The 24,877-nt window shown below is 46.0% G+C and overlaps 1 protein-coding gene and 1 long non-coding RNA gene across 5 annotated transcripts in view; one reads left to right on the top strand and one right to left on the bottom strand.

Annotated features, from left to right (window-relative positions):
* The window catches only part of LOC141156758 (uncharacterized), a 31,345-nt gene extending 11,899 nt beyond the window's left edge, over window positions 1-19,446 (bottom strand). The window contains exon 1 of the long non-coding RNA XR_012247709.1: window positions 19,016-19,446. This is a non-coding gene — a long non-coding RNA (uncharacterized lncRNA). The remainder of the gene's footprint in view (window positions 1-19,015) is intronic.
* Window positions 1-24,877, top strand: part of LOC141156755 (flavin-containing monooxygenase 5-like) — a 91,532-nt gene that overhangs the window by 32,373 nt on the left and 34,282 nt on the right. For all 4 annotated transcript variants that reach the window (XR_012247708.1, XM_073643114.1, XM_073643112.1 and 1 more), the window contains exon 5: window positions 3,051-3,193. Coding sequence is in view for 3 of the 4 variants with exons in the window: in XM_073643114.1 (XP_073499215.1) it covers window positions 3,051-3,193 (143 nt within the window). In the remaining variant the exon portion in view is untranslated. The remainder of the gene's footprint in view (window positions 1-3,050; window positions 3,194-24,877) is intronic.

The following is a 24,877-nucleotide window of genomic DNA, read 5'->3' as shown; positions in this document are numbered from 1 at the left end:
CAAAATACACTTTAATCAATAGAGTTTGGAATAAAAGTACATGTCACACTTGGATGTATAAAAAAATGTCCTTGTGCTGAGATAATCTTATAAATGTGCCCCTGCTGTGTTCTCTGTAATGGAGGTGTCTGACCGTGCAGGAACAATGCAAAAGAGAGTATACAGTCATTACAGCATAGGATCGCTGCGGCTGGTTTCTTTAAGAAAAAACATTTCCCTGCTTGGTTAAAAACTTGTTTTGCATCACAGAAAAAAAATCAGCTGTGATCCCATGCTTTCCTATCTGTAAACACTTATGCTCCCCTGCCCAGGATCTGTGGTATGAGCAGAGCATGTCCCTGTACGGTCAAACACAGCCATTAAAACCATCACACTTGAAGGGCACCACCCAAATAATGGGGATCTACATGCAGTGTACCCAAAGACACAGTATATCAAACAAAGAGAAGGAGGTACACTATATTCGCAATGATCACCCAAAATACTTTGAAGTGAATATAAATATGTCAATTTTATTGAATATCCACAATTGCACTAGAAACCCACAAAAGACCTTAAAACACAAGTAAAAAGCTCAGTGACATGAGTCCCACTGAGTAAAGACCCATCCACCGTATACATCCTTCCATTGCATAAGTAACAAAATAATTAATATCTAAAGGGTGTCTCTGATGGTCAATGTGTTAGAGTCTCTATAATCAGGTCATACATACATAATCATCATTATGGTACAATAATACACAATGCATAGCTAAGCCCTTTGGTGCTCCAAAGCTCAAAAATTGTATATATTCAGTATGTACAGTATAAACCTGTAAAAAAAGAGAGAACTCACATTACAACGCATGAATTGTTTAGACCACCTATCTATATAAAGACCTGAGACCTATTAGAAGTATCAAAAAATTCCAAGATATATTGCACATGCCCTCAGCCTACTGCTGGAAAACTTTCCCATGTGTTGTGCAATGAATCTATGCATAAATATTAGGAGGGAGGATAATCTTAGCTTGCTAAATCAGGATTAGCCCTATATCATCCTATCAATAAAAATGTATGCTTAGTAAATAAATGCAGGATTGTAAGGAGACAGGGAAAAAGAAAGAGAATGTAAAGTTAGATAACCCATATTCACTGGCAAGAGGAATCTAGTGGGTGGTTTATTTTTGCCCGACGTGTGTCGCCACCCGCAGTGGCTTCATCAGGGGCTATGGGTTCTAGCGGTAGGCTGAGGGCATGTGCAAAATATATTGTACATTTTTGATACTTCTAAGAGGTTTATACAGGATGTATATGGTGGATGGGTCTTTATTCAGGAACCCAGGGCCAACCGCACCAGCATATGGTCTCACAAGGGGTCTGAGGATCTCATCTCGGTACCTATTGGCAGTCAGGCTACCTCTGGCGAGCACATGGTGGGCTGTCCGGCCCTCCAAAGAAATGCCACAGAACACCAGGATTGGCAAAGTCGCCACTGGCGCCCTGTGCTCTTCACAGATGAAAGCAGGTTCGCACTGAGCACATGCAACAGACGTGACAGAGTCTGGAGACGCCGCGGAGAGCAATCTGCTGCCTGCAACATCCTTCAGCATGACTTTTTGGCAGTGGGTCAGTAATGGTGTGGGGTGGCATTTCTTTGGAGGGCCGCACAGCCCTCCATGTGCTCGCCAGAGGTAGCCTGACTGCCTTTGGGTACCGAGATGAGATCCTCAGACCCCTTGTGAGACCATATGCTGGTGTGGTTGGCCCTGGGTTCATCCTAATGCAGGACAATGGCAGAACTCATATGGCTGGAGTGTGTCAGCAGTTCCTGCAAGATGAAGGCACTGAAGCTTTGGACTGGTCCGCCCATTCCCTAGACCTGAATCCGATTGAGCACATCTGGGACATCATGTCTCGCTCCATCCACCAACGTCACGTTGCACCACAGACTGTCCAGGGGTTGGCGGATGCTTTAGTCCAGGTCTGGGAGGAGATCCCACAGGAGACCATCCGCAACCTCATCAGGAGCATGCCCAGGCGTTGTAGGGAGGTCATACAGGCACGTGGAGGCCACACACAATACTGAGCCTCATTTTGACTTGTTTTAAGGACATTACATCAAAGTTGGATCAGGCTGTAGTGTGTTTTTCCACTTTAATTTTGGGGGTGCCTCCAAATCCAGGCCTCCATTGGTTAATAAATTTGATTTACATTGATGATTTTTGTGTGATTTTGTTGTCAGCACATTCAACTTTGTACAGAACAAAGTATTCAATGAGAATATTTCATTCATTCAGATCTAGGATGTGTTATTTGAGTGTTCCCTTTATTTTTTTGAGCAGTGTAATTAACTCCTACCCTTAAATGTTACTACATTGAATGCTGCTGATAAACTGAATATTACAGGGAACCTGTCTATTGATTCATTCTGTTTGAACCATGGGCAATGTGAATCAGAACATGACTCAACAACTACAGCTTTTGCAGGTATCTAAACATAGTTTAAAATGCTGACCAGGGTTATAGGGAGAGATACTACTAGTCCCGCGTTGCCTCCGGGCAACTTCTCCTCACCCTGGTACAAGTAATTGATAGATATCTACTGATGTACACACATGGGAGAGACCTGTCAATCAACTAGAGTGGACCAGGGAGAAACCAATATTGCAATCCTGTCTGCCTGTGAGCTGGAAGCTGAGAGGAACCTGCAGATGTGTCAGGTATAATCACACACAGCTCTGCAGTGAGATCAGGAGAGCAGAGAGAAGCCATCACATATCACACTGATAACTCCCCCTTTCAATTATAATAATCTCTGGAGGCAGATTCTCATGCAGATCAGTGTCCGGCCCTTAGTCCTGAACAGCTCATTTACATATTAAGGAAAATGTGGATTTCTCTGGAATAAAACATCCGATCCCAGCCATCAAGGTACCACTTTGTTCAGCTTCCTAGGACATACATGCCTTTATAGATGGCTTAGGAGGGTTGATCCTACTGACAAATTCCCTTTAATGTAAAATGTTTTTCTTCTTTTCGTTGATGTGAATTTTCTATACTGTTGTCAGGTATTCATGAATTCAAAGGCCGTTACATCCACAGTCGCTTTTATAAGAAATATGAAGAATATCGTGGGAAGATTGTATTGGTGGTAGGAATTGGAAATTCCGCTGGGGACCTTGCTGTGGAAATTAGTGCCATAGCCAAGCAGGTAAAGTCTTTGCTTTTCATATATAGATCCTATTTTGCAGACTCAAGAAGCAATAAATCAGTGAAGTTAAATTGTGAGCTATCTTCAATTAAGAAGATCAGCACTAGAGATGAGCGTTGTTCTACTCGAACTGTTCGCCAATCTCAAATTCGAGCTGTTTTGGGCGGTGTTCGAGCCGGTCGGCGAACACGAACAATTTGAGAAAAATTCGGCTGTTCGAGGTTATGTTCGATAACTGTTCGTGCACCAAAATCATAACTGGATTTTTTCTCAGTAATGATGAAAATTAATGTTAATATGCAGTTTGAGTGTACAGCGGGGCGGGGGGAGGGGCAGGGGATGGATCTCTGCAGGAACAATGAAGATCTCCATTTTTTTTTCTCTTTCCCGCATTTGCAGTGGGGAGGTGCAATCTGTCAGCCTATCAGCAGCGCACACACAGAGCGAAGTGCTTTTTTTCACACAAGCAAGGGCATGTGTGATTGGCAGTGTATGTCACATGTCCTTGCCCTATAAGACCAAGCCATTTTCCCCGTCGCCACCATTTTCTCACTGCTGCAGCTGCGTGTTAGACGGCACCGCTGTTGCTGTGTGTGCTATACCTTGTTAATTTCAAGCCAATTTTCGCACAAATATACAGATAGCTTGGGAGTAGGGAATAGTTGTGATTGCAGTCCTTTTAAGGACTAGGTTACAGCATTTCCTACGACTTTTATCAAGCAGGTCTGTGCTCTTAAATAGATAGATTGTGGGAGTAAAGACTAATTGTAATTGGAGTCCTTTTCAGGACTAGGTTACATCAGTTCCTATCAGTTTTTGCCAGGCAGGTCTGTGCCAGTGCTGTGCAAGTTTTTTTCACAGCATTTGGCTGAATCTAGCAAAGCTAATCCTTTTTGGCCTATTGCAGAGTGTGTTAGTCAGTGGAGTAGCCTATCTGTGTTGCAAGATATAACACCTGTGTATAGAATACCAATTTTTTTACTGCACCTAGTGAAGTAAAATCTTTTGGGCATAGCATCATTCTATTAGTCCATCTATACTGACCTCCATCAGGTTGCAAATTAAAAATAATTTTTTTCTGCATCTAGCTCTGAAAAAATATTTGGGCTTCTAGCAGTGTGTGGGACTTGGTCTATTAGTCCATCTATACTGACCTCCATCAGGTTGCAAATTAAAAATAATTTTTTTCTTCATTTATCTCTGAAAAAATATTTGGGCTTCTAGCAGCGTGTGGGACTTGTTCTATTAGTCCATCTATACTGACCTCCATCAGGTTGCAAATTAAAAATAATTTTTTTCTGCATCTAGCTCTGAAAAAATATTTGGGCTTCTAGCAGTGTGTGGGACTTGGTCTATTAGTCCATCTATACTGACCTCCATCAGGTTGCAAATTAAAAATAATTTTTTTCTGCATCTAGCTCTGAAAAAATATTTGGGCTTCTAGCAGTGTGTGGGACTTGGTCTATTAGTCCATCTATACTGACCTCCATCAGGTTGCAAATTGAATAAAAAAAATTTCTGCATCTAGCTCTGAAAAAATATTTGGCTTCTAGCGGTGTGTGGGACTTGGTCTATTAGTCCATCTATACTGACCTCCATCAGGTTGCAAATTAAAAATAATTTTTTTCTGCATCTAGCTCTGAAAAAATATTTGGGCTTCTAGCAGTGTGTGGGACTTGGTCTATTAGTCCATCTATACTGACCTCCATCAGGTTGCAAATTAAAAATAATTTTTTTCTTCATTTATCTCTGAAAAAATATTTGGGCTTCTAGCAGCATGTGGGACTTGTTCTATTAGTCCATCTATACTGACCTCCATCAGGTTGCAAATTAAAAATAATTTTTTTCTGCATCTAGCTCTGAAAAAATATTTGGGCTTCTAGCAGTGTGTGGGACTTGGTCTATTAGTCCATCTATACTGACCTCCATCAGGTTGCAAATTGAATAAAAAAATTTTCTGCATCTAGCTCTGAAAAAATATTTGGGCTTCTAGCGGTGTGTGGGACTTGGTCTATTAGTCCATCTATACTGACCTCCATCAGGTTGCAAATTAAAAATAATTTTTTTCTGCATCTAACCCAGCCAATAGTTTTGGCCTAATACCACAGTTTGGCCACTCAGCTCTGCTCGGTTACCATCCATTGTTTTTTTGTGCAAACAACTCCAGAGTTGTGAATTAGTTAACCACCAAAATGAGTGGAAAAAGGCCTGCTGCTGGTGGAAAGGGGAATAGGCGTGTTGGGAAGGGGAAAAAAGGTTGTGTCCGTGGGGTAGGTGCAGAAGAAAGACCATCTTCCAGCCAAACTAAAATGTCTACTTCTTTTAGCGGACAATGTGATAAGATCCCTTTCTTACGGCCACGCCAATCGCTACAAATTCCAGATGAGGCACAAAAACAGCAGGTGCTTCAACGGATATCAAGTGCTCCTTTAAGTGGGCTCTCCTCCACATCAACTTCAACATCACAAATACTCCAGTCCTCAAAGGTGTCACCCAAATCGCACTTGCTTCCTCACAGCTCCCAAATCTCCAGCTGCCCGTCTGAGTATGAGGTAGAACAGATGGTTGAGTCTGCAGAGCTGTTTACTCATACTATAGCCTGGGAATCAGAGGTCGACTCCAGCGCTTCTGTGAATCCAGACGAGGAAATGATCTGCACTGATGCCCAGAATCTTTATGAGTCGGATCCAGGACCAGACGCAGAAGGTTCTGACCATAATGTAGACCCTCATTCCCAAACTGTAACTCCTGTTGGTGGAGACAATGAGGAAGACGATGATAAGACTCAAATACCTGATTGGAGCGACAACTTTAGTTTTTTGTCAGGGCAGGAACAGGTTGGCTCTGAGGACGACAGGTGTGATAACGCACAGGGTGATGATGATGAGGTCGGAGATCCCACTTACTGTCAACCCACAGTCAGCCAAGAGATGAGGTCAGCAGAGGAGGTGGAGGAAGATGCTAGTGACGACGAGGTCAGGTTGCGCCTTCCTGGACAGAGACGTAGTACTGGAAGCACGTCAACAACTGCATCCTCAAACACAACTCTGCCTCTCACCACAAGTCGTGGTGGCTCTTCAGGTCGCATGGGTGCTAAGCCTTGCATAGCCTGGGCATTTTTTCAGATCGATAAAGATGACCCAACTCGTGTTATCTGTAACATTTGTCAGCAAAAGCTAAGTAGAGGCCAAAAAATACATAGTTTGAGTACTTCATGCATGAACCGGCACATGGACATGAAGCATAAGTTGCAGTGGGAAGCTCAGTGTGCTACAATGCGGTCTAGCCGGCCGGGCCAACCACCGTCTGCCATATCTTGTGCATCCGCGGCCTCTTCATCCTCTGTGACTGGGGGGACAGCAGTCACACCTGTTTTGGGGTGCAGACCTGCCACCTCTTTACCCGCAACAGCCAGCGTGATTGGCAGGTCATCATTTTCTTTGGAGGTGGTAACACCAGCTGGTCTTGAGCGCTGTCCGACATCGATAGCACCACCTTTGGATGAAGGCAACCTAACATGTCCGCCTGCATCTTCCTCACAGACCGGCAGTTTGCCGGGGACACCCTTATCAACCCCGTCTAAGCACAATAGCCAGCCCTCGGTCCCTCAGATGTGGACAAGTAAAAGACCATTTCCTCCTAGCCATGAGAAAGCTAAGAGGTTGAATTTCACCATCTGCAAGCTCTTGGCTACAGAAATGCTGCCTTTCCGCCTGGTGGACACAGAGGATTTTCGAGACCTTATGTCCGTCGCAGTGCCCCAGTACCAGATGCCCAGTCGGCACTACTTCTCAAAGAAAGGTGTGCCTGCGCTCCACCAGCATGTCGCACACAACATCACCGCTTCTTTGAGAAACTCTGTGTGTGACAGGGTGCATTTCACCACAGACACTTGGACGAGTAGGCATGGACAGGGGCGTTACATGTCGCTGACTGGGCACTGGGTAACTATAGTGACAGCAGGACAAGGGGCTGCTGTCCAAGTCTTGCCGTCCCCACGAGTTGTGCGTCAATCCTCTTTATGTCAAAGTTCCTCCACTGCTTCTGCCTCCTCAACCTCCTCTCGGTCTTCCACCTGCACCCAAAGCCTGTCTGGTCATGCCACAAGCTTTCTAACTGCGCAGAAGGGATCCTGCACACCTCCTTACTATGCTGGCAGTAGGGCTCAACGTCATCAGGCGGTTTTTACATTGAAATGTCTGGGAAATGTGAGTCACACAGCTGAGGAGTTGTGGTCAGCTCTGGAGAACCAATTTCATGAATGGTTGTCTCCACTGGACCTGAAACCAGGGAAGGCCGTGTGCGACAATGCTGCAAACCTGGGTGCGGCCCTTCGCCGGGGCAATGTCACACACGTGCCTTGTATGGCTCACGTGTTGAACCTGGTTGTCCAGCAATTTTTAGCCCACTATCCCAGACTAGATGGCCTTCTGCAGAGGGCACGGTCGCTGTGTGCTCACTTCCGCCGTTCGCATCCCGCAGCTCAGCGACTTACATCTCTACAGAAGTCGTTGGGCCTGCCACTTCACCGGCTAAAATGCGATGTGCCTACCCGGTGGAATTCAACTCTGCACATGTTGCAGCGACTGTGGCAGCACCGACAAGCCCTGGTGCAATACGTTCTGACGTATAGCCTGGGCCAACGAGATTCAGAGGTGGGGCAAATCACGCTGGAGGAGTGGTCTCAGATCAGGGACCTATGCACCCTTCTGCTCAGTTTTGAAATGGCGACGAAGATGTTTAGTGCTGACGATGCCATTATCAGCATGACTATTCCGGTGATTTACATGCTGGAGCACATGTTAAACAGAATTCGGAGTCAGGTGGTGGCACAAGAGGAGGTGGAGGAAGTAGAGGAGGAGGAGTTGTATGCGGAAGGGCTAACATCTGCAAGGTCCAGACGGTCGGCAGCACCAAGGCGGCAGGCATGTGAGGGTGGGGGAGATGATTTTACCAGGGCGCATGGTAGCAGCCAAACTAGTGAGGAAGGTGCAGGAGCCCAGGAAGAAGTGGAGGACGAACTGATGGAAGACTCATCAGATGAGGGAGACCTTGATCACATTTCTGTTGTGCGAGGTTGGGGGGAGAGGACAGAGGAAGGAAGCATGATTGTTACCTCGCCACCAACACAACAGGGACTTGGTGCTCCTGGATGCGCAACACACATGAGTGCCTTCTTGCTGCACTACCTGCAACATGACCCTCGAATTGTGAGAATTAGAAATAATCCTGACTACTGGGTTGCCACACTGTTAGATCCCCGGTACAAAAGTAAATTTGCAGAAATTATTCCTGCCATAGAAAGGGATGCACGCATGCAGGAGTATCAGCAGAGACTGTTGCAGAATCTTACATGTGCTTTTCCACAAAATACCAGTGGTGCACGTAGTGAATCTCACAGTTCCAACTTGCCAACCGTGGGACCGTCAAGTGTTCAGCACTCAAACCGTAACAGAACCACAGTATCTGCTGGTAACATCAATTTTGCGGAATCATTTCACCACTTTTTTAGCCCATCCTTTGCAAGGCCACAGGAGACAAGAAGTCTGACACATAGTCAACGCCTAGAGACGATGGTACAGGAGTATCTCCAAGTAAACATTGAAGCCACGACTGTGTCACTGGACCCTTGCTCTTTTTGGGCTTCCAATCTGGATAAATGGCCGGAGCTAGCCACTTACGCCTTGGAGATCTTGTCATGCCCCGCAGCCAGCGTTCTGTCTGAACGTGTGTTCAGCGCTGCTGGTGGTGTGCTGACAGATAAGCGCACGCGGCTCTCCACTGATAATGTAGACAGACTCACGTTCATAAAGATGAACAAATCATGGATCCGAAACGACTTTTCTACCCCTGTGTCATCCTGGGGAGAGTAAAAGCTTGATGATTGGTTAAAATCACCCTACCAACCGTTTTAAGCTTTCAAATTACTAATCATGTTTATCTGTATCTTGACTGGAAAATAATTTGGGCTTTGTAGCAGTGTGCAGCACTGATCCTATTAGGCCATCTATAATAAGCTTCACCAGATTTAAAATTAAAAATAATTTTTAGCTGCATCTAGCCCGGAAAATAATTTTGGGGCTCCGAGATGCGCAAGACACATAAGTGCCTTCTTGCTGCACTACCTGCAGCATGACCCTCATATTGTCAGAATTCGAAGTAATCATGACTACTGGGTTGCCACACTCTTAGATCCCACAATCTTTTCGATCAACCTTTTCATTTTAATAAAGACCAAAAAAATGGTCATTTTTGAAATTATAAGCATTAGCAGGTTGTTAGAAACTGAAATCAAACAGTTTTCAACTCAAAACTTTATTCTAGGTGATGTTACATTTTCACATAGAACCCCTTGTTTGAAAGGAGCTTCTGAACTCTCTCGTCCATTGAATTTGTCAGGTTTTGGATGGTTTCTGCTTCAATTGTTTTGCATGAGGACAGAATACCCTCCCAGAGCTGTTGCTTAGATGTGAACTGCCTCCCGCCATCATAGACACTCCTTTTAATGATGCTCCAAAGGTTCTGAATGGGGTAGAGGTCAGGGGAGCATGGGGGTCACACCATAAGTTTGTCCCCTTTTATGCCCATATCAGCCAGAGATGCAGATGTTTTATGTGCAGCATGAGATGGTGCATTATCATGCAGAAAAATGATCTTGCTGTGAAATACACGGTTCTTCTTCTTGAACCATGGCAGGAAGTGCTGTTTGAGAAAATCCACATACATTATGGAGTTCATCTTTAGCGCCTTCAGGGATCCTAAAGGGGCCGACAATCTCTCTCCCCATGATTCCAGCCCAAAACATTACTCCACCTCCTCCTTGTTGGCGCTGTAGCCGTGTTTGCGTGGGGTGTCCATCAACCAGCCATCCTCCACTCCATTCATCTGGACCATCGAGCGCTGCACGGCACTCATCCGTGAACAAAACAGTTTTGAAATCAGTCTTCATGTAATGTTTGGCCCACTGGAGCCGTTTTTGCTTGTGTGAAGTGGATAGAGGAGGTCGACAGGATGGCGTATGCACAGCTGCAAACCTCTGAAGGACCCTGCATCTTGTTGTTCGGGGGACGTTGGAGGCACAAGCAGCTTCAAAAACTTGTCTGCTGCTATGACAAGGCTTTTTTGCCGCTGCTCTTTCAACCTGATGTAATTGCCTGTAGGAAAGAGTCCTCAATTTGCCCTTATCAGCACGCACACGTGTGTACTGTGAATCAGCTACATACTTCTTGATTGCCAAGACACTTCATCCTGATCATCGCACAATGTTGATTGTAGTCATGCCTTGACCTAAACACTCCACAATTTGTTGCTTCTCAGCAGCCGACACATCCTTTTTCTTTCCCATTTTGGCAGAAAATGTAGGCTGCTTAATAATGTGAGAGAGCCTTCTTAAGTAGTCTTGCCTTTCATTGGACACACCTGCCAAACTAATTAGCACAGGTGTCTGCAATTGCTTACAGTGATATAAAGAGCTCTGACACACATCACCATCAATGAGTTTAACTGACAAACAAACAAATTCTTCCCTTATCACTCCTAAACACTTTTTGCATAATAATTTGGAACGCGGTGTACATGTGCTTTTCCACAAAACACCAGTGGTTCACGTAGTGAATCTTACAGTTCTAACTTGCCAACCGTGGTCTGTATGGAATTGTTCAATAAAGGGCCCAAAATTAAGATAACATAGATGGGAGAGGTCTCTATGAATAGGAATTCCTAAGTATTTGATACCCTGTGAGGGCCAGGCAAAGGGAAAGTTGGACTGGATGGAATCCTATATGGATTTAGGGAGGGAGACATCGAGGGCCTCAGACTTCGCTGCATTGATTTTAAAATTTTACCATGTAACAAAGTGATCTATTTCAGCCATAACAGCAGGGATGGATATATGTGATTGAGTGATATATACTAGGACATCATCAGCAAATAGAGAGCACTTGTACTCGGTGCCTCCCACCTCAATCCACCTAATATTGGGGTTATGGCGAATTGATGAGAGCAGGTGCTCCGTCACTAGGATGTAGAAGAGAGGGGACAGAGGACATCCCTGCCTTGTCCCATTGGTGATTGTGAAAGGTGATGAAAATGTTCTGACGCACCCCCTGGGCCTTGGGACACCCGGAGCCGGACCCTTTTTGGTGGATGCTGGTGGTTGTAGTCTTCGTGGCGGCGATCCGGTTCCGTGGCTCAGGGCGGTCAAACCAGTGGCGAAACTATTTATGTGGTTTTGATGTTTAAATGTCCGACTACGCCACCCGTGGATTGCGGTCAGAGTGAACCGCCGCTACAGGGCAGACCGCTAAGGCTGGTGTTGTGGGTGCAGCAGAGCGTAGCATAACTCCCCACGGGAGGAGTATAGCCTCAGGGCAGTGTATGCGGAGGATGGGGGTGATGGTGCAGGGCAGCAGCAGTAACGACACGGAGTCAGTGATGCAGTTCAGGGCCTTTACTCACAGTTCTTATTATCCAGACCACGTCTGCAGGTAACGGCTGCCCACGTCGTACTGTGCTCACCAGGTGAGGGGCTCAGAAAACTCCCAGATAACTTTGGAGCGCTTCACAGGACCCCCTTTGTGTGTCCTTTGTCTGGCCTTTCTTACCAACACTTCTGTCCGGCTGCCTCGGGCCTCCTCTTGGTAAACTTGGCGCCAGTTTCCCTGACCCTATGTGGTGCCTTCCTAGCGGGTGGAGCAAGGGGCTGCGCCACATAAAATGTCAGAGCCTCCGGTTTCTAGCTGAGGGTCGTTTCCTGCCTCCACTAGTTCGGGGACCGGTCTCCCCCTTTGGCCTGACCCCTCCACGCAGGTGGATTCGGGCGTGCGGTGGCGACTCGCCCGTCCGCACCCCTGGGATCCCTTCATTCCTCGTTCCTGGAGCCTTCTCCGCTCCTCTTCCTTCCTTCTCCCTCTTGCAGGCCTGGGCCTCTGTTACTAGGCCCGCCTCCGGAGCAGAGCTCATGCAGAGCCCCTGCTCCCTGCCACTTCTGCTCAGACTTCTCTGCACTGAACTAAGATGGTGCCCACCTTTTATACTCCCTTCTCAATGCACCCAGGAACTGCTTCCTCCCTGCTCCTGCACTGCAGGGTTCCCCTTCCTCAGTGTTCCCTCCCCCCACTCCAGCCAGGGACAGGGACTGTCATGCCCATCTCAGGGGCATATTGGTCGCCCTGCCCCACGGCAATGTGGTGTAATGCATGCAGGTGTCGGGTCCTGATCCACACTCCATCCTTATCTGAGAGTGAGATATCACACCTCTGGGTGAGGTGCAATACGTCTGTAGCAACCGAGCCCTCGGTGCTACAGTTCCATTTATCTTCAGCCTAGGTGACGTATTGTGATACAGGGCCGTGATTTTGGCTATAAAAGGGTCCCCTAGACCCCTACCCCAAGCTTTTTAAGAGAATCATATATGGCGTGCCAGGAGACTCTATGGAATGCTTTCTCAGCATCCAACGAGAGTATCTACTTACAAATTTTTAACTGCATCTAGCCCAGGAAATACTTTGTGCCTAGTAGCAGTGTCTGCTAGTCAGCGGATTATCCCGGCTGTTAAGCAAGCTACACCACCTGTAGTTTGGACACTTAATTTTTTCAAAGGAAATGCTTCGGGACCACGGGATACTCAGTGAAGAGCATCAGGAGGCACCCCAAGGCATAGGGGCTGGGACTGGCACTAGGATGCCTTGCGGTGGACAGCCGAGCTCGATCCTTATAAAAGCTTTTTAACTGTAGCAGCTTTAGTGGACGCTACTGGAGCTGGAATTACGCGGCTGCTGGCATGAGACTTGCCCTCCAATAGATCCTTGTAAATGGATTTAAAGTGTATTCATTCAAATTAGAGGGACAATTTAAATTAAAAAGCTTAGAGCTGCCTCCACCACAGGGGGGCTCTCTCGACCCACCAGCGGACAGGCACCAGTATTGGGAGAGGGGGGCTGGCCGTCAGGGTTCACCGCGGCTCTGGCACAAACCCGGCGACACGGAGGTGGCACGGGCAGGAGCGGACTGGCCGTCTCGGCTTCTCACTTTTTGGATTTTAGAAGGGCATGACATGCCTATATCTGTGTCTCCCCCTCCTTTTACTCCTCCACCTCTTTTCTTTTCGCATGACTATATGTACTTGTCACTTTTCCATGTGTTAGTTGTGTCTTCTGAGCAGTTTGTCAGCTTTTGGACACCTTTGAAGGTGTTTTCTATGTGTTTCTATGTGTTTTTGTTTGCCTGCCATTGTTTTTAACGGTGTTCGAAGGTGTTCGACGAACAGTTCGACGAACAGTTCGGCGAACACACGGGTGTTCGACGAACCGAACCGAACTCGAACACTACGGGGGTGGCTCAGCACTAATCAGCACTCATTTTTCATCTACAAAGTGCTGTAAAACAATTCACTTAGACTAAAAATCAATAAAACCATCACTGAAAGAAAGAAAAAGAAGCCATACTTGCAATACCATGTCCAGACACAAATGTCACAGGTCATCCATAAAGGTGGGGGCAGTACAAGTGCAAATTACTATATTCTAATTGCACTCAGGTCTGCATAGGGTGCCATTCACACCATTACGCGAGATGTACTTCTATCCCTATAGCAGCCTATTACTGATGCCCCTACTATTACATCAGGCGGGCTGCCAATACCATATGTGCACCCACAGGCCAGACACCACACATTACTCAGCCACTACTGGAAAGACCCGGCCTGCACCCTGCATAAAAAACGTACAAAAAAGATGTATTTAATACATGAGGTATTGGTTTATATTTTGGCCAAAATACACAAGCTCGCAACCCACGTCATGGGTCTTTATTATCTTGCAAGTCCCTACACTAAATTTAAAAAAGGACTAAAAATCAATAAAAACATCACTGAAAGAGAAAAAGCAGCCATACTTGCAATACCATGTCCAGACACAAATTTACAAACAGGATGCATCAGGTCCCCCATGATAAAGGCGGGGGCAGCAAAGGTGCAAAATACTGGAAAAAAACACTTACTAAGCCACCAAACATCCGTGGAGTGGCTGCATAGTATTCTAATTGCACACAGGTCGGCATAGGGTGCCATTCACACCATTACGTGAGATGCACCTCTATCCATATAGCAGTCTATTACCGATGCCCCTACTAATACATAAGGTGGACTGCCAACACCATATGTGCACCCACAGGCCAGGCACCCTATATTAACCAGCCATCATTAGAAAGACCCAGTCCTTTATCATTTTCAAGAAGTGGAATTTTTTTTCCTTTTTGCGCTTCTGTTTTTTCTTCCTGTTCTTTCATGACCAATATCTTTTTTATTTTTCTATCAACATAACCATATCAGGTCTTGTTTTTTGAGTTGTAGTTTGAATGAAACCTTTCATTTTACAATATAAATAATATAATGTACTGGAAAAAAATTTAAAAAATCAAGGTGTGTGAAATTGTCAAAACAACACCATTCTATTTCCTTTTTTGGGGGGAGAGGGAGGTTCTTTTTAAAGTTTTCATGGTACTGTAAAAATAACTAGCTACAGAGGGTATGGAAAGTATTCAGACCCCTTTAAATTTTTCACTCTTTGTTTCATTTGCAGCCATTTGGTAAATTCTAAAAAGTTCATTTTTTTTCTCATTAATATACACTCTGCACCCCATCTTGACTGAAAAAAACAGAAATGTAGAAATTTTTGCAAATTTATTGAAAAAGAAACACTGAAATATCACATGGTCATAAGTATTCCGACCATTTGCTCAGTATTGAGTAGAAGTACCCTTTTGAGATAGTACAGCCATGAGTGTTCTTGGGAATGATACAACAAGTTTTTCAAACCTGGATTTGGGGATCCTCTGCCATTCTTTCTTGCAGATCCTCTCCAGTTCCATCAGGTTGGATGGTAAACGTCGGTGGACAGCTATTTTCAGGTCTCTCCAGAGATGCTCAATTGGGTTTAGGTCAGGACTCTGGCTGGGCCAGTCAAGAATGGTCACAGAGTTGTTCTGAAGCCACTCCTTTGTTATTTTAGTTGTGTGCTTAGGGTCATTGTCTTGTTGGAAGGTGAACCTCAGCCAAGTCTGAGGTCCAGAGTACTCTGGAAGAGGTTTTCATCCAGGATATCTCAGTACTTGGCCGCATTCATGTTTCCTTCAATTGCAACCAGTCGTGCTGTCCCTGCATCTAAAAAACACCCCCATAGCATGATGCTGCCACCACCATGTTTCACTGTTGGGATTGTATTGGGCAGGTGATGAGCAGTGCCTGGTTTTCTCCACACATACAGCTTAGAATTATCACCAAAAAGTTCTATCTTCATCTCATCAGACCAGAGAATCTTATTTCTCATAATCTGGGACCCCTTCATGTGTTTTTGAGCAAACTCTATGCGGGCTTTCATATGTCTTGCACTGAGGAGAGGCTTCCGTCGGGCCACTCTACCATAAAGGCCCGACTGGTGGAGGGCTGCAGTGATAGTTGACTTTGTGGAACTTTCTCCCTACTGCATCTCTGGAGCTCAGCCACAGTGATCTTGGGGGTTCTTCTTTACCTCTCTCACCAAGGCTCTTCTCCCGCGATTGCTCAGTTTGGCTTGACGGCCAGGTCTAGGAAGACTTCTGGTGGTCCCAAACTTCTTCCATTTAAGGATTATGGAGGCCACTGTGCTCTTAGGAACCTTAAGTACTGCAGAAATTCTTTTATAGCCTTAGCCAGATCTGTGCCTTGCTACAATTCTGTCTCTGAGCATCTTGGGCAGTTCAATGAGCTCATGATTCTCATTTAGCTTGACATGCACTGTGAGCTGTGAGGTCATATATAGACAGGTGTGTTCCTTTCCAAATCAACTCCTATCAGTTTAATTAAACACAGCTGGACTCCAATGAAGGATTAGAACCATCTCAAGGAGGATCACAAGGAAATGGACAGCATGTGACTTAAATGAGTGTCTGAGCAAAGGGTCTGAATATTTATGACCATGTGATATTTCAGTTTTTCTTTTTTAATAAATTTGCAAAAATGTCTACATTTCTGTTTTTTTCAGTCAAGATGGGGTGCAGGGTGTACTTTAATGAGAAAAAAAATGAACTTTTTAGAATTAACCAAATAGCTGCAATGAAACAAAGAGTGAAAAATTTAAAGGGGACTGAATACTTTACTGTACTTGTTTACCAAGGTCAACACAATTAGGGCAATACCAAATATTATTTATTTTTTCAAGGTTAGAGAAAATTCTGAATTTTTTTATTTTTTATTCAATTGAGTTGTGAGGGCTCTTGTTTTTTTTCATGCTGACCTACAGTTTTTATTGATGCATTTTTAGATGCATGCAACGTCTTGATAGCTTTTTAATACTTTCTGAGGGTTGGAGTGCAGACATCAAAAATAGCAATAATGGCAATAATGTTTTATGTACGGTTTAATTAATTTTATACAGTTATATGAAAAAGTTTGGGCACTCCTATTAATCTTAAGCTTAAAGTTTTATAAAAATTGGTGTTTTTGCAACAGCTATTTTAGTTTGATATATGTAATAACTGTTGGACACAGTAATGTTTCTGCCTTGAAATGAGGTTTATTAACAGAAAATGTGCAATCTGCATTCAAACAAAATTTGACAGGTGCATAAGTATGGGCACCCTTATCATTTTCTTGTTTTAAATACTCCTACCTACTTTTTACTGACTTACTAAAGCACTTTTTTTGGTTTTGTAACCTCATTGAGCTTTGAACTTCATAGCCAGGTGTATGCAATCATGAGAAAAGCTACTTAAAGTGGCCACTTGCAAGTTGTTCTCCTGTTTGAATCTCCTCTGAAGAGTGGCATCATGGGCTCCTCAAAACAACTGTCAAATGATCTGAAAGCAAAGATTATTCAACATAGTTGTTCAGGGGAAGGATACAAAAAGCTGTCTCAGAGATTTAACCTGTCAGTTTCCACTGTGAGGAACATAGTAAGGAAATGGAAGAACTCAGGGACAGTTCTTGTTAAGGCCAGAAGTGGCAGGCCAAGAAAAACATCAGAAAGGCAGAGAAGAAGAATGGTGAGATCAGTCAAGGACAATCCTCAGACCACCTCCAGAGAGCTGCAGCATCAACTTGCTGCAGATGGTGTCACTGTGCATCGGTCAACTATACAACGCACTTTGCACAAGGAGAAGCTGTATGGGAGAGTGATGCAAAAGAAGCCGTTTCTGCAAACACGCCACAAACAGAGTCGGCTGAGGTATGCAAAAGCACATTTGGAGATGCCAATTTATTTTTGGAAGAAGGTCCTGTGGACTGATGAAACCAAGATTGAGTTGTTTGGTCATACAAAAAGGCGTTATGCATGGCGGCAAAAAAACACAGCATTCCAAGAAAAACACTTGCTACCCACAGTAAAATTTGGTGGAGGTTCCATCATGCTTTGGGGATGATGGCCAATGCCGGCACCGGGAATCTTGTTAAAGTGGAGGGACGCATGGATTCCACTTAGTATCAGCAGATTCTTGACAATAATGTTCAAGAATCAGTGATAAAGTTGAAGTTACGCAGGGGATGGATCTTTCAGCAAGACAATGATCCAAAACACCGCTCCAAATCTACTCAGGCATTCATGCAGAGGAACAATTGCAATGTTCTGGAATGGCCATCCCAGTCTCCAGGCCTGAATATCATTGAACATCTGTGGGATCATTTGAAGAGGGCTGTCCATGCTCGGCGACCATCAAACTTAACTGAACTGGAATTGTTTTGTAAAGAGGAATGGTCAAAAATACCTTCATCCAGGATCCAGGAAATCATTAAAAGCTACAGGAAGCGACTAGAGGCTGTTATTTTTGCAAAAGGAGGATCTACTAAATATTAATGTCACTTTTCTGGTAAGGTGCCCATACTTATGCACCTGTCAAATTTTGTTTGAATGCAGATTGCACATTTTCTGTTAGTACAATAAACCTCATTTCAAGGCAGAAACATTACTGTGTCCAACAGTTATTACATATATCAAACTGAAATAGCAGTTGCAAAAACACCAATTTTTATAAAACAATAAGCTTAAGATTAATAGGGGTGCCCAAACTTTTTCATATAACTGTATTTATAGATAAAACTTTTATCGACATAACAATACCAAATATGTAAATGTTTTACTTTTTTTTTTTTTTAAATGAGGAAACAGAGTGATATAAACTTTGATTTATTTTTTTATTCTTTTTTTTCATATCTTTTTTTTTTGCTTTACCTTATGTTTTATATGCCCTTAAGGGACTTGATCCAGTGATGCAGTACATAGTGTAACTGATGTTCTCCTGTGAAGACTGGCCTGAGGCTAGGCTTCACAATGACAGGATCACTAACATGCCAGTCATGGGAGGCCTTTTAAAGGTCCCCAGCTGCCATAGTAACCCATCAACTCCCTGCGATTGCATTACCAGAGCTGATGGGAGCCAGTGTATGAACACAAAGGCAAGCAGGCCAATTGAATGCTGCTGTCAATGATTGACAGTGGCTTTAAATGGTTAAGCAGCCAACTGTGAAACAAAGCCGATATCTGGCAGGTATCCTCATGAGCTTGCTCTATGCATCCTGTAACTTGTGATGAAAATATACACTATAGATTAACAAGGGGTTCATTAGTTTTCTATATTCACATTCACACTGTTGAACATTTGTAAATATTAGAGCACTTTAGCTCCATGGTTTTAGCAATTAGTGGTAGTCTCAGGACCCAGACCTCCACTAATCAATTGGTATTTTATGGGGCTACAATGTATTAATAGATTATTAAAAATGTAGTTGCATGTTAAAATGCCTGTCATTCAGTAGGGAATGTTAAAAATGCATAATCCTATATAGCACGTTACCTGTGCTATTTAGTGACTCTTTGTGCTTGCTTGTTATTTCTATGGCTTCCCAGTTCTGTAATCCATTGGCAGAGCTTCTTGCAGTTTTATCAAGAGCAGCTGGACTGTCTGAACTTGCCCACAATATGAGATCCCTTTTCTTAGCTCCCACCATGCATAGTTTGAAGTTACACTGCTCATGGCTATAAGAAGCAGGGAGACAAGTGGAATACACATGGGCAGAGGTCTAGCTATTGAAAATAAGATTGCGAGGAAATAATACAAATGCTAAAAAATGAGGCAAATGTAATGCAAGCGGAATTAGCCAGCAGGCAATTGCAAAAGAAAAGCCTGGGAGGAGGAGAGAAGAAAAGAATAGAATTGCTGTTCTGATTTTTTTAAACCAGTAGGCAAGTGAAAGCAAAGAGAGAACCACTGATTAAAGGTAGATCCAGTGATGATAAATCCAGCAGCTTACTACTGTGTGCTGTTCTGAGCTCTCTGTTGCAAGGAGGTTGTTACATAATGTCTGTATCAGAACTGGCAGAAAAAGTAGGCTTGTAAGGACATGTCCCCACTTCATTTTATTACACAACTGTCCTGTCCCAGATGCTGGATCTCATTTCCTTTCATTAGAGCTAGTTTCCTTAGTGTTAGTCCATACTGGCTTACTATTGTAACCCAGCAAACACCTCACATCATGAGCCAGTACCTTTTCAGGCTGACTTAGACAGTCTTGTACAGTCTGTGTAGTCAGAAAAAGTAGTATTTAGCTACCACATGTTTAACAGAAGTTTGCCTCATTATCCTATTCTCTCAGTTGTCTAATCAACTCTTTAGCAAATACCAGGTTGTTCAGCTAGTTTCAACTATTGCCTTGCTCAGATCTGAGAACCCAGATACTTTTGCACTCTCAATACTGCTACAACAGGTGCCTGATAAAGAACTCTTCACTTCTAATACTGGTGCTGTTCACACTTATAACTCTGCTGTGTAATCTTCTTTGCAAGTATCCAGTATGCTTATTCATCACCATTGTCCTGCAGCTATCCATTTGCCTGCTGATAGAATGTGGCTCTGCTATTAACCATTTCAGAATTGACTATACATCTATAGTTCTTGTGTATATCTGTGCTCTTGGCTCGGCTATATTCTAGTGTTTCCTGCTCTTGAGTGTCTTCCATGCTGCAAACCCAGCGGTGCTTGTCACGCGCCCCCTGGGCCTGTGCTGTGCAGGGGGATACCCAGAGCCGGATCGCTGGGATGCTGGGGGTTGTAGTTCTCCATGGCGGTGACCCGGTCCGTGCCCAGGGTGGTCAAACCAGTGGCAGTCTTAAGTAATAACAATGTCCGACTACGCCACCCGTGGATTGGGGTCAGTGGGGACCGCCGCTGCGCTGCCGACCGCTGAGGCTGATGTTGTTTGCGCAGCCGAGTATGGGATAACTCCCCACGGGAGAAGTATTGCCTCAGGGCAGCTAATGTGGATGATGGGAGTGATGGTATGAGCGTCCCAGTAGTAATGGTGCTGGTGCAGCAAGGAATCACAGAGACTTGTGGTGCAGTTCAGGGTCTTTACTGATGGTATAACACAGACCCTCCCGGGAGTACTGGTTAGCAGTAGGGGCCTGGTCAGTCTGTGAGCAAGCAGGATCTCCCCTGGCCATGTGGAGTTGTAGGCCTCTCCGACTATCTGCACTCTTTCCTGGCTACCTTGCTCTATGCGGGTAGAAGTAGCCCACGTCCCTGAGTATACCGTGTGGTGCTCACCCGTATGGCCGGTGACTTGGGGCCTTCCGTCAGCCTTCGCTTCACGATGGCGGTGCTGGTCCCTTGCTTGTGACCATGCCTTCGGGTTTCTAAGGCCAGAGGACATGGAATCCCCTGCCGGTTGGATTCTGCTGCTGGACCTGGATGTCCCCACAGCCTCGGACTCCGTGTCCGGTATTAGTGTCTTCAACCAGGGCGAACTCTGCTCAGCTCCAGCCCCTGGTACTCGCTCCTGCTCCTACAGAGCTCCTGTTGCCGCTTTCCCTGTGTCTGGAACTTCACTCCAGGCTCTGACTAACTTAATCCCGCCCCAGACCCAGTTTATAAGGGCAGATTCCTCCCCTCCCAGGTCTGGGTGGGCCGTGTTGCATGCTTAGGGCTCCTGACCAGAGAAACCCCCCACTTGCTCTCAGACATAATATCTCTATTACTGTGGTAACTAGACCCCTGGGGTGCCACATTCCCCCCTAGTAAATTTTAGTACTCCGGGACTAAACACATTTTTAAAGAAACATAAATGCAGGGTATAACAATAATACAATAACATATTTACAAGAAGCTTTAGTTCTTTAAAGGTCACGGCGTGTCCGCAACCGGGTGTCCATATCACCCAAGGTGAAGTTTTAAGCGAAGTAGGGGACCTGTCCAAAGCAAACCCCTTGCGTTGGCCCTGGGCGTGGCTGCAAGGCTGGAGCTAGCTACTTTGGGCCGCAAGGAGGCCACGCCAGACAGGTTTTCTCTTCCGCGGCCGTCTTCGCAAGAGGCACCAAGGTGCAACTATCTACAAGACTGTTCCGGTTATCCAGTGTCCATAACCTGTTAGTCCAAATAAATCTGCAGGGTAACTGAGAAACATAATTAATAACAAGCAACAAACATAAACCATAAACAGTTAAACAGATAAATTCACAGTGCACTAGTTTAGATTTTCCAGCGAGCGGGCATCTGACCTCTAGTGACTCTAGTGGACCTACGGAGCTCACTAACTGGTCCTGCACTACAGGGTGTAGGAGGTGTTATGGGTAAGCTGGGCAGCTGTCTGCGCACTCTTTGGCTCACTAGGGGCACGGCAGGCTCACTACTAGCAGAGGGTTGATTCTCCTGTGCTGCTGGTGTGGATTCTTCTGCCTCCTGGGCCGGCTGCTCTTCCAGCTCTACCTGGTCTTCTGTAGGCACTTGAGGGGCTGGCTGGAGAAAGGTGAGGACGGGCACCACGATAGCGTTGTTTACTTGTGTCCAGGACCGGGGAAAGTCTCCGAGTACGGTGCTGATCATTTCCTCCTTTTCCTCTACGGGTTGAGGGTCTTCCTGATCTTCATCCGTGCTTTGCAACTTCTCGGGGCACTTTTTCAGGTGGTCTCTGGAGACAGTGGCTGTGGTCTCTCCTCCATCCTTGCTGATGACGTACACCTTTGGATTATTGTGGCTTGAGGGCAGTACGGTGTATGGGTCCTTTTCCCACTGGTCGTCCAACTTATGGAGCCGCCTTTTTCTTTTCAAGACCTGCTCTCCAGGTACCAGGGGAACAGCGGGAGCATGTTGGTTATAAGTCCTCTCCTGCCTTTCTCTTGATTGACAGAGACTTCGCTCGACGCTCTCCTGTACTTTCCGGTACTGCTGCTGCCGTTCTGTATCCCAGTCTGTCTCTGGTGAGGTGTCCTCGGGTATCAGGACTCCCATATCCAAGTCAACAGGCAGCTTACCAGGTCTTGCTCGCATTAAGTAAGCCAGGGTACAGTTGGTGGAACCTACCGGGATGTGGTTATACAGGTCCACCAGATCGGGCAGTTTCTCAGGCCACAGACTGCGTTCTTCCAGGGGCAATGTTTTTAGCAGATCTATCACCACCTGGTTCATCTTCTCGCAGAGTCCATTGGTTTGGGGGTGATAGGGCGTTGTTCTTATCTTCTTGCAGCCATACAGGTTGCAGAACTCCTGGAAGACCTCCGCTTCGAAGGCTGGTCCTTGGTCTGTCAGCACTTGGTCCGGGTACCCGTGTGGGCGGCAGAAGTGCAGCTGGAAGGCTCTAGCTGCTGTTTGTGCTGTTAAGTCTTTGACGGGGACCACCACTAGGAATCGGGAGTAGTGATCCACGATGGTTAGGGCGTAGACATACCCGCTTCTGCTTGGAGCCAGTTTAACATGGTCCAGAGCGACCAGTTCCAGCGGCTGCCTGGTGATGATGGGCTGCAGGGGAGTCCTCTGGCTGGCACGGTCCCTTCTTCTTAGATTGCACGGGCCACAGTCTCTACACCACCTCTCAATGGCTCCTCTCATGCCTATCCAGTAGAATCGTTCACGCAGCAGGAACTCCAGCTTCTTCCATCCGAAGTGCCCGGCTCCATTGTGGTAGGCCTCCAGCACCATAGCCGCGTCCCGTCTCGGTACCACCACCTGCCAGATCAGCTCATGTGTCCGGGAATTGATCATTCTGCGGCACAACTTCTCCTTGTAGAGGAACGGTCTGCTCTTCTCTGTCCACAGTTGCTTGGTCTCTTCCGGAGCGTCTGGGTCTAGGCGGGCATCAGCCTGGGTCAGCATCTCCTTCACCAGACGGACTGCGGGGTCACTGTCTTGCGTCTCCGCCCAGTTGTAGTGGGGTAAGGGGTTGAACGTAGCGGATCGCTGGCCCCTTACATGGTTGGAATACTGGGTAATCCCATGACGGTGAAACGCAGGGAGTTCGATCTCTTCCAATTCTTCTGGATCCTCCCCTTCGTCCGGTAGGTTTGGCATCCTGGACAGGGCGTCCGCGTTGGTATTGGAGCGTCCTGTCCGGTATTTGATCGTGAACTCAAAATTGGACAGGCGGGCCATCCATCTCCGCTCCAGGGCACCCAGTCTTGCAGTGTCCAGGTGTGTCAACGGGTTGTTGTCCGTGTACACGGTGAACCTGGAAGAGGCAAGGTAATGCTTAAAACGATCGGTTACTGCCCACACCACTGCCAGGAACTCGAGCTTGAACGAGCTGTAATTCTCAGGGTTTCTTTCCGTGGGTCGCAGTTTTCGGCTGGCGTAAGCAATTACCCGTTCTCTCCCCTGCTGGATCTGGGACAGTACGGCTCCTAGCCCGATGTTGCTTGCGTCCGTGTAGAGGATAAAGGGCTGGCTGTAATCAGGGTACGCCAGGATTTCATCCCCCGTGAGGGCCATCTTCAGCTGGCAGAAGGACTCCTCTTCCAGCTTTTCCCATTTGAAGGGTGGCTTCTGGTTTTTGGCCTTCCTGGACTGGCTTATCAGGCGGTCCTGCATAGGAGCTGCCTTCTTGGTAAAACCGGGAATGAATCTTCGGTAGTAGACTACCAACCCGAGGAACTGCCGCACTTCCTTTATGCTGGATGGTCTTGGCCAGTCCTTGATCACGGTGATCTTGCCAGGGTCGGGAGCCACTCCGTCAGCACTCACCACGTGTCCCAGGTACTGTACCTTTGGCTTCAGTAGATGACACTTTGAGGGTTTTACCTTTAGGCCATAGTTTGCCAGGGCTTCAAACACTTCTGCCAGGTGTTCCAGATGGTCCTCATAGGTCTTGGAATAGACGATGACGTCGTCCAGGTATAATAGCACCGTCTCGAAGTTCCGGTGTCCCAGACAGCATTTCATCACCCGTTGGAAGGTTCCTGGTGCGTTGCAGAGCCCGAACGGCATACAGTTAAATTTGCTGAGTCCCATCGGGGTGGTGAATGCGGTCTTCTCCCGGTCCGCCTCTGCTACAGGAACCTGCCAGTACCCGCTAGTGAGATCCAAAGTAGAGAAGAAGTTAGCAGATTTTAATGCAGCTAAGGACTCTTCTATCCTTGGTAACGGGTACGCATCTTTGTGTGTGATACGGTTGACCTTCCTGTAGTCTACACACATTCTCATGGTGTTGTCTTTCTTTTTCACTAAGACTAGTGGAGCTGCCCAGGGGCTACAGCTGTCCCTAATTACCCCAGCCTCCTTCATGTCTTTTAACATCCCCTTGGCGTGTTGATAGTGTGCAGGGGGTACGGGTCGGTATCTCTCCTTTATAGGAGGGTGGTCTCCCGTGGGGATGTGATGTTCTACCCCCTTTACACGCCCAAAGTCTAGCGGGTGTTTACTAAACACTCTCTCGTACTCTTGAACCACCCG

Source organism: Phyllobates terribilis, unplaced genomic scaffold (genome assembly GCF_046119375.1).
Source record: "Phyllobates terribilis strain yellow unplaced genomic scaffold, ASM4611937v1 Scaffold_8__6_contigs__length_399053987, whole genome shotgun sequence".
Taxonomy (NCBI): Eukaryota; Metazoa; Chordata; class Amphibia; order Anura; family Dendrobatidae; genus Phyllobates; species Phyllobates terribilis.
Note: the sequence above shows the minus strand (reverse complement) of the source record. Positions and strands in the feature narration are given on the sequence as shown.